We start from the raw sequence: 14,212 nt of genomic DNA, 5'->3' as shown, positions 1-14,212 counted from the left end.
CTCTCTCTCTCTCTCTCTCTCTCTCTCTCTCTCTCTCTCTCTCTCTCCCACACACACACACACACACACACACACACACACACACACACACACACACACATACATTTTTGTTTTAAGTTCATGGACTCTAAGAATGCTTGAGCTAAAACTTACCATAGCTTTAGACTTAAATTTTCCTTCTCCAGACTTATAATTTCATCAGTGAGAGAACCTCCTACTGTGGAAATTCCCTCTACTCATCAATCAGTCATTTAAGTATTTATTAAGCATCTACTATACTTGGCTACTATGTGCCAACCACTTGGGATACAAGCTACAGTTAAATAGTCCCTGCCCTAAAGGAACTGGTATTCTATCTAGGGAAATTTGCATCTACACATATGTTCAAATTAGATACAAAGTGATTGAAGGGGAAGGGTTCCAGCCACTATAAGGATGGGGAAAGGCCTCCTGCAAAAGGTAACACTGGAGCTGAGTCTTGAAGAAAGCTAAGGCTTTCAGGAGTTGGGGGTGAGGAAGGAGTGTGTTCCAGGCATAAAGGAGAACCAGTGCAAAAACAAGAAGATAGGAAGTGAAGTGGTGTGTATAAGGAGCAATAAAAAGGCATTTTTATAGACATTTATAGACATTACTTGTCTATAACTTATAGTCTTTGAAAGTTGTGTAGGACACTTAGAGGTTAAGTGATTTGCCTTTGGTCACAATGTCAGCCAGTATATTTCAGAAGTAGGCATGAATCAGTCTTCCTTACTTCAAAAGTCACCTTCTATTTACTATGCCAGGCTGACTTAATAGTAATTACATACTTTAAAAAGCAAGAAAAACAATTAAAAATATTTTTCCTCCCTGGAAACTCTGGATTTTTTTTAGAAAGATAGTATAAAAAAATGCTATGTACATGAAAATATCCATAAATACTTTACCTTGAGAAAAAGTGGAGCAAAATGTCTTATTGGGCTCCAAAATCCTGTGATAAAAAGTTTGGGGGGAAGAGGGGAAAGTTGTGAATATAAATGGATGGCACTCAAGTACTTTCAAAGGCCAGGCAAATTAAGGAAAATATTGAAAGAAATATGTTAATATTTCTTACTGCATATTACCATATCTACACCTATATATCCACTCTGTTTCCATCTAGATGATTTTCACTAAGAATACATTCATAAGAGTATTTATTTAATTTCCTTTTATTATCTTCTAAGAGAAAAATATTTATTAGTGTACTTGAGATTCACAGAACTTCTAGATCTATTTCTGATTCCTGCCAAAGTAAATTGATTAATATGGAACTCTCCCCATCAAGTTTGTTTTTCATATCTTCTTCACTCCTACCCAACTTCTACAAAAGACAGCAATTAAAGAAACAATGGATGAATTGTAAATATATTTAATGGGCGCTACTTTTGAACTGGAGCAGCTAGGTGGTGCAGTGGATATAGTGCTGGGCTTGGAGTTAGGAAGACACCATTTCCTGAGTTCAAATCTGGCCTCAGACACTTACTAGCTGTGTGACATAGGGCAAGTCACTTAACCCAGTTTGCTTCAGTTTTCTCATCTGTAAAATGAGCTGGAGAAGGAAATGGCAAACCATTCCAGTATCTTTGCCAAGAAAACCCCAAATGGGGTCACAGAGAGTAGGACATGACTGAAAAACAACTGAATTGAACTGAACTTCTGAACTCAGACATAGTTGCTTTTAGATAGGGAATCTATTTGGCACTGTGTAATTAATATTTAGTCATGGCTTGGGAAAATATGCAGTGTTTTTATCATAAAGCAAAACTAAATACTGAGATAGTTTGTGATCTTTAAAATTAAGTTTATTAAGATTGTCTGCTTTTCATCCAAACTGTAACCAAAACACATGCACAATAACATGAACTTTCCATATCTTTTATGTTTCAGGCCGATGTGCTTCGTAAAGCAACTAGAGATCCCTCAATATGGCTACAGAAATAACGTCCCCACAACCACACCTCGCTCCAACTTGGCCAAGGAACTAGAGAAATATTCCAAGACGTCGTTTGAATATAACACTTACGACAATCATACTTATGGCAAGAGAGCCATAGCCCCCAAGGTGCAAACCAGGGATATATCCCCCAAAGGATATGATGGTAGGAGGTGCACACTCTTATACATGAGAGACAAGTTTGCCATTAATAATGTTGTTATTGTATATATCAGTTGCCTTAAAATAAGGCTCATGTTTGTGGTCATTCAGCGCTTGCCAAAGGATTGCCATTATATTGGCACCATGACACCATGTAACTTAAACCCTCCAAAAGTTCACACAGGTATGGGTGAATTGGCCCCACTGGATGCTTAGGAAGAGCAGGGAGGGTTCTCTTCTCTCTATACCTCCAGAGTGCCACAACGTTGGAGTTTGCAGAGAGTTAAGGAATCAGGATGATTATTTTGTCTGGTTTTGGTAAGGCCTTTTAGTTCAACCTATCCAACCTATCCAAGTTCAAGTAAGATTTTTAGTTTAGTGTAATGGGGTTCTGGCACATGTGCCAACACCATCAGTTTGTTCAGATGGCTTCTTTCTACATGGCGGACACTGGGAGGGATAGCTTCTAGAAAAATCCTGATGATGTATAAAAGAAGTACCTTTGTGACATGTGAAGCATGCATGGACATTCTGAAACTTGTTCTGGTTGGCCAATCATGTAGTTAGTGGTGCCTTTTCCTACTGACTGTACAGCCAGTCTTCAGAAAGGCAGTTAGGTGAATAATATCCTTGGACTTGGAGCTAGGAAGACCTGGCCTCAAATCCCACCTCAGACATTTCCTATCTGTGTGACCTTAGGGCAAGTCAGATAACCTCTCAGTTTGTTTCCTCCCATGTAAAATAGGGATAATAATAGCACCTACCTCACAGGGTTGTTGTGCGGATCAAACAAGATAACATATGGATAGTGCTTTGCAAACCTTAAAGCACTATGTAAACGATATTATTATTGCTAATGATACAATAATAATAATAAGGTTCCTCCCTATGACATGGTTAGTCAATGCAAACCAGTTATAGAATGTCCATGCACCCTCCACAAGTGCCTGCAAGGCACTTCCTTTACATGACATCACGATTCTCTTTGAAGCCATCTCCCCAGTATCTTCTATACAAAAAGACACCCTCTGAGCAAGCTGATGGGGTCTACGCATGCACCAGACTCCCATGATACTAGCAACATCCCAAGATATGTAGAATCAACTGAAAACTACAGAAACCATAGTAACGAGACAGATAATATATAATATAGCGATAGGCACACTTTGGAGACACAGCAGTCACACCTACTATGTTCTCAGCTTCTTTGAAAACCCAAATGTTCTATCCAATGTCTTTCCAAAAACTCAAGAATCATATGGTTACTTTCTGGAACTAGAAAGGAGGGGGAAAGCAGAATGTAATGTTTCTGCTGTCTCACCATAGAACTGTTTCACTTGCCTCGTTCCTGTTTCCTCCTTCTGAGCTACAGAAATAATATAATGGTAGGTGGGAATAAAAAAAGAAATTACAATACAATACAATACAATTAAGAAGGAAACAAAAGCCATGGGTTTCATAAGAAAATAGTTATTTCTCCAATTCATATTTTGAATCCACTGACAAAAGCTTCCAAAAATTTTTACATTAGGTCAAGTCATGTTATTATTAACTTGGTAAATAGTTTTTTTTAAAGGGATAGATTAATTAAAGGCCCATTTTTTTTCTAACCACATTCTCCTATAGATTCCTAGATGAACCATTTGTTGACAAGTTTTGATAAAATATGACTTGAGGTATAAAAGTCTTTGCTTATTTAAAAATCTTCTCCATGTTCTAGAACAGAAGGGAGGAGAGAGAAACTATTTTAAAGTCTGTGCACTATTTGAAAAAAAATGTTTAATTAAAAGTCTCATATACTAAAGTTTCAATCAGAATGCTCAGGGAATGAGTTCTAATAAATTGAATTTAAACAAAAATATATCTCAAATCCATTCTAATTGGTATCAATGACTCCAAAATGTATTATTAGACCACTTTCTTACTTTTCTTTGCCCATCATTCTGAACATCAGTTCTCAGTTCATAAAACTATAGTTACAGACAAAGATGGTTTTAGGAGATAAGCTTGAATGTATATTAGCTCCAAGAAATACCTAAGAGCTGGTTTTCTGAATAAATTACTGACTTAGGGATATGTTGCTATGATCAGCCCTTTCCTCCAGAAGTAGAGGGCCTAAATAAGACTACACAAAGCTGAGAGTTCTGGTTAATTGAGTTCCACTGGTTTTTAACTTTGAGTAACCTTTCTATTAGGTGTTCATTTTACCTTAGGTGATTTTTTTTTTCCATTTTAAGACTAATTACTTGTACCCATGGCTAGACTGTACCTTCATAATGGGACAAGGAAACCCTGGTTTAATTTGTAGTAAATGAAAAAAATGAAGATAAAAGTGAATTTTTCACAACAGATGTTACTATGCTCAAATCATTATTATCGCACTCAGTTCAGAGCCTCATGCCATGGCAGAGTATCCAACTGTCAGAAAGCAATGCAAAACATGGACCTCAGTCAGTCAACAAGTCTTTATTGGTCACTTAAAAAGTTAGTACCACTGTCCTTGACAAGTACTTGGGGTGGACATATTAAAGAATAAATACCTTTCCCACCATTCATCATAAATAATGTAAATTGATCCTATGTTTTTGAAGGGGATAAGAAAGCACTGGAGAGAGTCCTTGTTAATTAAATTGCTTGACCCAGGATAGTTGGCTGGATTTAAGATTAACTACTATTGGATATTGTTTTTAAAATGTTTCTAGGGAGTTGCTTCATTCTCTGAAAATGTCCTTTCCCCGAGTCCTTAATTTAATGAGATAGTAAATGAAGAGACATCTGGCACATCATAGGAATTTCATAAGTATTTGTTGAATTGAATCGAGTAAATGCTATCATAGGATTTAGAACTTGAAGGAGCCTTAGTGATCACCTATTTCAACCCTCTCATTTTGCAAATGAGAAACTCGAAGCCTAGAGGTGAAATGATATGCTCTCGGTCACAAAGACAGTAAATGGCAGAGCCAGGATTTGAACTTAGGCTTTCTATCTTCAAATCCAATTATTTTTTCACTATATTCAATGTAATGGATTTTGTATCTTTTTAAGAAGGATGGCAAAATAGAGCATTTAAAAGGAATAATAGGAATTAAGCAACTAAAGACAGGGTGTTAAGAGCAAATATTCTCATAAAAAGTACCATCATGCCCTTTACAATGCTAGTTCAGGTGGTGGCATGAAGACCTATACTTGTAATATTACAGGCCAACCAGGTTACATCAGGTTTGTAATATAAATTAATATATTTGGAAAGGACATGATTTAATACTTGGTGTATCCAAATCTATATAATTGTAAGAAATGTTATAAGGTTCTACCGTACCCAAAGCTGTATGACATATCACTCCATCCCCCACCCTTAATTTTCAGTCTCTCTTTGTCCCCTGCTTCCTTCCTTACTATTTACAAACATTCCTAGATCTTCCCCATCCTTAAAAACCTTCATTTGATTGCATCACCTCCTCAAGCTACTGTTCTATTTCTCCTCCCTTTCACAGCCAAACTGGGGGAGGGAGCTACCTATATATTCCTTGCCTCTTTTTTCTCACCTTGACTTCATTTCTCAACCTTGCAGCAATCTGTCTTCTAACCTCATCATTAAACCACCAGTGCTCTCTACAAGATTATTAACAAACTACTGACTGTCAGATCTGATGGGTTTTTTTCAGTCTTTTTCCTTCTTTACCTTCTGTTCCATTTGACACTTTTGACTAACCTTCCTTCTAGAAAACCTTCTTTCCTTGTGTTTTCATGACATTGCTCACTCCTGATTTTCTACTACCTGTAAAAAGCTTCTCCTTTTCAGTGTCCAATGAAGGATCATCAACCTTGACCATCACTTACATACAGCAGTACCTGTCTTCTCTCTGTATACACTCTTAGTAATCTCCTTAACTTTACCTCTAGGTAGAAACCACCAACATCTATATATCAGCCTCTCCTGACTTCTACACTCATATCACCAACTTCCTATTAGACATCTCCAACTAGAAATGACATGTCCAAAAGAGAATGTATTTCTTCCTTCCCCAAAAAAACAAACTGTCCCTCTTCTTCCTAACCTCTATTTCTGTTGAGGGCACACCACTAATCCTTCTAGTTATACAGGTTGCTTAAATCTTTTAACCTTCACTTCTGTTCACCCTTCTCTCTGGCTGTCTATGACTTCTATTTCACACATTCAGCTTGAGTTCTTTCATGTTTACAGAACCAAAAAAATCACAAAGTTAGAAGGAACCTCAGAGGTCATTTGGTCCAGTTCCAGTTATACAAGAATCTCCTCCAAAAAATCACCAACAAGTGACCATCCAGCTTCCACTTAAAGTCACTGGTGAAGGGATTCCTCTCCCTGACCGTTCAGTTAATTTCTATTTGAGGTAACTATCATGGCTACAGTTTTCTTTATGTACAAGCCTAAATCTGCCTCTCTGCAACTTCTCTCCACTGACCCTAGTTCTCCCCGTCTAGAACTAAGCAGAGCTAAACAAGCTTTAAATTCTTGAAAAGAAATGTCAAGTTCCACCCTTTAAATATTCTCTTATCCAGAGTATATATCTTCAATTTCTTCAATCTGACCTGATGTCAAGACCCTTCACCATCTTGGTAGGCCTTCTGGCTAGTAAATACCCTTCCTTAAATGTGTTGACACAAAATGAGCACAATACCTCAGACATTATCTGACTAGTGGGACTGTCACTGACCTGGTCCTGGGTTCTAGGACTCTCTTACTATAGCCTAAAATCACTTATATTTTTTTCAGTTTTTATTTTGTTTTGTTTTAAATTCCAACAGCCTCAATATACCTTAAAATCACATAAGGCAGGGGCAGCTAGGTGGCATAGTGGAAAGAGCTCTGACCTTGGAGTCAGGAGGACCTGAGCTGAAATCTAATCTCAGACACTTGACACTTACTTAGCTGTGTGACCTTGGGCAAGTCACTTAAACCTGATTGCCTCACCAAAAAAAAATCACATAAAGCTTGTTTGTTTTATTTTGAAATCTGACATGCCACACTGTTAACTTATTTTGAGCTTGCAATAATCTCCCACAGTCCCACTAAACTCCTCAGATATTTTTTACTTTAACTGTTTCCTAGATGTAGGTACTTGTAAAGTTGATTTTTTTTGAACTTATGTGTAGAATTCTACATTTATTTCTATTTTGTTGTTGTTGTTCAGTCATTTTCAGTTATATCTGATTCTTCATGACCCCATTAGGGTTTTTCTTGGCAAAGATACTGGAGTGGTTTGCCATTTCCTTCTCTAGCTCATTTTACAGATAAGGAAACTGAGGCAAACATGGTTAAGTGACTTGCCCAAGATCACACAGCTAGTAAGTATCTGAGGCCAGATTTGAACTCAGGAAGACTCATCTTCCTGACTCCAAGCCTGGCACTCTATCTACTGTGCCACCTAACTGTCCTGTTAAATTCATCTTGTTTAATTCTGCCCATTGTACTAGTCTCTGAAGAATTTTTCTTAATCCTGACTCATACCATGTGTTAACTATCTCAGCTTTGTTCCATTTACAAAACACACATAGCTCTATACTTTCATATGAATCACTGATAAAAATATTGAAAAGCATAGGACTAAATATAGATCTTTAGGGGCATTACCCCACGTTTACATTGACCTATTAATAACTACTCCCTGGTCCAGTCATTCAACCAAATCTTAACTGTACTAATATTTAACCACATTCCTCCATCTTGTCCAAAAGAATAGCACAAAAGAAATATGTTGTATGCTTTGCTGAAATGTATAAATTGTGTATACAATATTTCTTTGATTTACCAGTTTAGTGATCCTACAAAAGAAAAGAGTTCAGTCTGGCATAATGTGTACTTGATGAAAGTATGATGATCTTTAGTGATCATTGCTTCCCTTTCTAAATGTTGTGAAACCATCCCTTTAATAGTACCTTCTAGGGGCAGCTAGATGGCGCAGTGGGTAAAGCTCTGGCCTTGGAGTCAGAAGGACCTGAGTTCAAATTTGACCTCAGACACTTGACACTTACTAGCTGTGTGACCCTGGGCAAGTCACTTAACCCAAATTGCCTCACCCCCCAAAAAATAATAGTACCTTCTAGAAATTTCAAGGAAACAAATTGAACTCATTGTCCCAGAGCTTATAGACTCAAGTCTTTTCCTGAGATAGGGTATCACTTGTTTTCTTGTCTCCAGACCTACAATTCTTCCTCAATTCTCCATGAGCTTTCAAAGATTTCTGGCAATGGCTCAGTAATCTCATTCACTAATTCTTTCAATACCTTGGAATAGAGTTTGTCCGGAACTAGCAACTCATAAGACTCAGGCACATCTTTACCAAATTATATCATTGTCCCTCTATCTATATCCCCTAGATATGAGCCTCCTTGCTAAACCTACTCACTTTGCCTACTATACACTGGATATTGACAATAATAATGATAGCTGTAACATGTATGGCATGTTAAGATTTCCAAAGAGTTTTTAATACATTATCTTATTGATAGTGTATGAATAAATGTCATTCCATCTCATCTCCTATGAGACCTCCCCTCTCATTCCCTAATATTATTAGTAGCTCCCTATCCACAGACCCTATCCCTTTGTCCTTAAAACATAAGATTATAAGATCATAGATATAAACCCAGAAGAGACCTTAGAGATCTTATAGCTCACCTCTCTAATTTTACAAATAAGGAAAGTAAAAACCAGAAAGGTCTCACAGGTAGCAAATTATAAAACCAAGATTCAAACTCAGGTCCTTTGATTCCAAATCCAGGGTTCTTTTGCTCTGATATCCCCTTGTTACCATTCATTGTTCTGTCAAATTCCTAAAACAGGAGGGCTACCCACTATCTCTCTTTCCCTTCTCATTCATTTCCTAAACTCCTTCGATCTAGCTTCTTCCCCAACACCATAATAAAATTACTCTCTTGAAAGTACTTAACAGCTTCTGCCTTATCAAACCCAAACAGCCTTTTCTCAATCATAAGATCATATAACCACAAGATGAAACTTCAGAGGTCACCTTTTCCAATCCCCTAATTTTACAGAATAGAAAACTGAGGCCCAAAGAGTTAAGATAGCATAAGGTCATGCAGGTTGTGAGTGTCGGATCCAGGATTCAAACTCAACTCTCATCACTGCAAGTTTGGCGCTACATATTTAAATTTTTCTACCGCACGAAGATGTCTTGATCTCTCCCTACTCCTTCTTAAAAGATTAAGCATTCTTAACTTCTATGGCATTCTACTTCCTGGATTATGTTCTTACTTCTTTATTTCTCCTCCTCTATACCCTTTGCTTCTTTTCTGTCTTCTCCTTATCCTTTGACTCTCTGTATATGCCAAGACCATATCCTCAACTTTCTGGTCATCTCTATACTTAAACACTACATAAGTTCATCTACCCTCACCTTAGCTCTACTTTCATATCTTATCTCCCTCTTGTCTATCACATCTGTACCTCAAATTCACCTTTTTCAAAACCATATTCATCAACATCAATTCCTATACCAACTTCCTAAATTTTCTACTTATGTTCATATTATTCTTAGTTTCCTGGCCTTCCTAGCTCAAAAGCCTGAAGGTACTACATGAAGGAGGCTTTGGAGTCAGAGTACCTAGACTCATCATTTAACCTCTCTGGACCTCAGTTTCCCCATTTGTAAGATAAAGGGTTTGATTCATTGATTTTTTAAACTATAGTTCGAGATACTTGAACTTTGTTGTGAAAGAACAATGGACTTGGAGTCACAAAATTTGAAGTCAAATCCTGGCTCTGTCACTTCTTTACCTCCTTAACCTGAGACAAGTCACTTAACCACACAAGGTCTCAATTTCCTCATCTGTAAAATCTATAAAATGAAGGAGCTAAACTAGATGATTTCTGAAATTATTTGAAGCTCTATATCTATAATTACATGATTCTGTGATCTTTGACCTCTTCCCTTCCTTTTCTTTATCTTTCACATCTATGAGTCTGCATAACTCTGAAATTCATCTCTTTTTCTGTTCTCAACATCATCACCTTAGTTAAAATACTGCTCTGCTCAGTCCTAGATTCCTACAATTCCCTTATAGTTGGTCTTTCTGCTTCCAGTTTCCCTATGCTCCATGCTATACCTACCGTTCTATCGAATCTTCCTATAACACTGCTTTCATATGGTCAGTCTCCTTATTATACTTCCTAACCCATCTATATATGTCAACATGTACCATTTGAGCCTTCCTTCCTTACTAATTTTACCCATTCTCTTTCCCCTATCTAGAATCTTCTCTCCCCCTTTTTCTCTACTATTGTATCTATCCTTCAAATTCCAGTCCAAATGCCACCTCCCCTGTGGAGTTTTTCTGAAAGCTCTAACCCATGTTCACCTCTCCCTTCTCTTAACTTATTATGCAATAATAATCTGTACCATACAATTAGTGTCCTAATAATTACTATCTTATTCCTTTGCCTATAACGTAAAATTTAGTAATTTAGAAGTTGTCTTGGTTAATTGCTTCTCTAGTTTCCCATACTAGATAGATTGTAAGCTCCTTGAGGGTAGGGTTTCATTCTTCTATTGTATCACATAATGCATAGCACAATGCTGAACACAACAGAGGTACTCTAGAAATACTTTGTGATTAGTTCTCAGAAGTAGGTTATACAAATGGATGCATCTATATCCCACAGGTCATTTATGGGGAAAACTCCTTTCACAAAAGCGTTGTCTTTTCCATGGAAGAATTTCACTTCAGAATTGCAGTCTGCTTGGAGAGCTTGCTACAATACTAGGATCCTATTTCAAATGACCACATTCAGTAGAGCCAATTGCATGTGTGAAAAACCTGAGATAATCTACATGGATCATTTGGTCATAGTTTGTAGCGAAAAGGGGTCATTGAGGTCATCTAGTCCAATCTTCTCTGAGGAAACTGAGTGTTTAACACTTACTAGTTGTGTGACTGAGCAAAGCAGTTAACATTTCTCAGACAGAATTTGAACCCAAGTCTTCCTGTCTCTAAGATCAGCACTTTAATAATTATACCCACGGACCATGGGGCCTCCTTCCAAAGCTGTGAACTCGCATGGACTACAAGTCATCTCAGGGTAGCCTGGAGGGTTACATTTTTCTCTCACTTTAGCTTGTTGAATTTAACCTGGAAGAAAACTCTGGGGAAATCACTAAACCAAAGCTTAGGCATGTTTATATCTAAGATTTCTCCAAAATGTGGGTAAAGGGTCTTTTCCATGTTCAAAAGAAACAGCAATCAGGCAGCTAGGTGGCAGAGCAGATAGAGTGTTGTAGCTGGAGTCAGGAAGAACTCAGTTCAAATGCAGCCTCACACACCAGCTGACTGACTCTGGGTTAAGTCACTTAACTGTTGTCTGTCTCGATTTCTTCATCTGCAAAGTGTGCATAATAACAGCAGCTACCTCCCAGAATTGTTTTGATGATAAAATGAAATAATATTTTTAAATTGTTTTGCTAACCTTACAATGCTTTATTATTATTATTTGTTATTATTATTATTTCCTCTACCATGGAAAATTTACAAGATATAAAAGAACTCAAAGGTGTGCATGAAGAAATACAGAAACAAAACATCACAAATAGTCTATTATACTCATTATATACTCCAGGAAGGTAAAGACAACTTCATGGGACTATTGAGCAGATATTATGCATTCACATTCACCTCAGACTTACTTTGGAGAAACCCTGGATCTAAAGTAAATTAGAGCAGCCTGCCTAACAGAATTTTAATACATTCTCGCTCTTTATTCTCTTACTTTGGGGTCTGATTTTCATACAGATTTGTACTTGTAAGAACACAGTAATGCATTTGCTGCAGGAACCTAGTGTATAGTAATCAGCAGAAGGAAGGACATCTTTGGCATCCTAGGACCATGAATTTAGAACTGGAAGGAACATTAAAGGAGATTGGAGGAGTCATTAACAAATGCCAGCAAGGTTTTTCAAATTTTAGAAACTAGTGAAAATATTTCAGGTTCAACAATTGTTTTTTTAACCTTTGTACCATCTAGCCATGACTGGCTATGTCATGGCTGACTATGTCACGGCTAGCACAGTCCTAGGTTTTAAGACGCACTGGGTTCGAGCTGTGCTGTTGATGCATCCCAACAGCGTGACCTTGAGCAAGACACTTAAACCCTCAGCACCTCAGGCAACTCGCCAAGACTTTACATCACATATAAATTGCTGATCTTCAGTGGTTGGAGGGAGTTTCCATCTCATTAAAAACACGTCTAGACCAAAACTAAAAACGCAGCTAGCATACCTTACTACTCAGACATTTCCCTCCATTGGGTTATTGTTCCTTCTTGCCCCTTAGTTGAGGGATGAGTATATTTGAGAGCAGAATGTCCTCCAAATTTCTTTTCTGGTACAGCTGTGGCTATCAAAAACAGTAGGACACTTTTAAAGGCTTGGTAAGAAGTCAAGCCAAACACGGTGGCATAAGCCTATAATCCCAGCTACTAGCAGTTCTCTTGGTTTTCTGACTTCTCAGCTACGGTGGGCCATGTTGATCCGATGTCTACACTAAATTTGGCATTAATATGGTGAGCCATAGTGGGGTGAAAAGGGAACCAGGGTGCCTAAAAAGGGGCAAACTGGCCCAGGTCAGAAATGGAGCAGGTCAGATTTCCTCCCAATTGCCTGCCATCTAGTAGTGGGATCAGCCCACGAATAACCCCTGAACTTCTAGCCTAGGTGAGAGGAGACAGGGAAGGAAGGAGGGAAGGACATGAAAGAAGGACAGGAAAGAAAGGAAGAAAGGAAGGAAGTAAAGAAGGGAGAGAGGGAAGAAAAAAGGGAGGGAGGGAGGACAGGTCATTATATTTTAAAACTTGAGTCAAAAGGAACCTTGGAGGTGCAGGCCAAGCTCTTCATTGGATAAATGAAGAAACAGGTACAGAGTAGAAGTGAACTGAATTTTTCCCTAGCTGCTAGAACTGTGTTGTATACATAACAGGAATCAATGGATGGATGTGTATTGTTGGTGTTAAATAGGATCAGTGATTCTGCTTGCTGAAAGTAAATGGCAACATGTTTTTAGTCACCATTGAAACCTCTTGAACTGCTCTTATTTAGTTTTCTCAGAACTTCAAAGGCTAAGAATAGGGAGTGGGGGAATTATGTCAGCACTAGCAGACGCTGACAGAAACAACTTTCTCACATAATCCTGACTTCTTCATCGGTCCCATCTTGTTTTAACAATAAATAACATACTAGATTTGGGGTTGGTCAGGAAAGGTGTGATCATGTGAATAAATACAGCAAATGCTAAATGACTAGTACTACTACTAATGTTGTTTTAAGTGGCTTACAAATAGAAGATTAATAAAAGATCTTTAATTTGGTAATATATTTAAAAGCAAAGAAATGACCCCTTATTTTAAAGAATGGATGAATGAAAAATCATCAATTATGCCCTTACTATGTGCCTAACACTATGCATAAAACCAAAAATTATCATTTCAATTTTGTTTACGTGGTACATATTTTGCCTGTATAACTATTGCACATTTGATTGATTGGGGGATTTGAAATTCTTTCTGCCACAGTAAGCTATTGGCAATCTAATTAATTACCTGTTCACAATGGGCAGGAGAGCATGAATCCTATGGCCTAACTCCAGGTATTAAGCAGTGCCACTGATAATGGTAGTGTTCTTAGGAAAATTTCAGACCTACACTTATTTTGGTTTGCTGTATTTTTTAATGATTATTCTAAGTTTCTGATAATTTTTTTTCAAAGTAGTAACCCAAATAAAATGATAAAAGCAACTTACAAGTATTCAAGATTACTCAAACATTCTCACTAAAGGACAGCTGGGAGGTAACGGAAAGATCACAGGGTGAGATGCCAGAAGCCCTCTTTTTCTCTTTCTGGCTCTGCTACATTAGTCTTAAGACCTTTGGCAAATCCCTTGACCTCTCTGAGCCTCAATTTCTTCATCTATATAAAAGAAAGAATAATTTCTGCTCTGCCTACCTCAGAATTTTAAGCCTCTGATAAGATAATAGATGGAAAAGTGCTCTAAAATCTATTGCCACACAAAATATTATAATTGTAAATGAAGGGCTTACTTTCCTTCAGA

At 37.5% G+C, this 14,212-nt stretch overlaps 1 protein-coding gene across 1 annotated transcript in view; it reads left to right on the top strand.

The window, feature by feature from the left end:
- The window catches only part of MYT1L (myelin transcription factor 1 like), a 361,563-nt gene that overhangs the window by 210,258 nt on the left and 137,093 nt on the right, over positions 1 to 14,212 (top strand). Inside the window, exons 11-12 of the mRNA XM_027840345.1 lie at positions 1,906 to 2,117; positions 4,102 to 4,104. Of these exons, the coding sequence (XP_027696146.1) occupies positions 1,906 to 2,117; positions 4,102 to 4,104 (215 nt within the window). The remainder of the gene's footprint in view (positions 1 to 1,905; positions 2,118 to 4,101; positions 4,105 to 14,212) is intronic.

Source organism: Vombatus ursinus, unplaced genomic scaffold (assembly GCF_900497805.2).
Source record: "Vombatus ursinus unplaced genomic scaffold, bare-nosed wombat genome assembly UNPS02014841.1, whole genome shotgun sequence".
NCBI classification, from domain to species: Eukaryota; Metazoa; Chordata; class Mammalia; order Diprotodontia; family Vombatidae; genus Vombatus; species Vombatus ursinus.
This window is presented reverse-complemented; position numbering and strand designations above follow the sequence as displayed.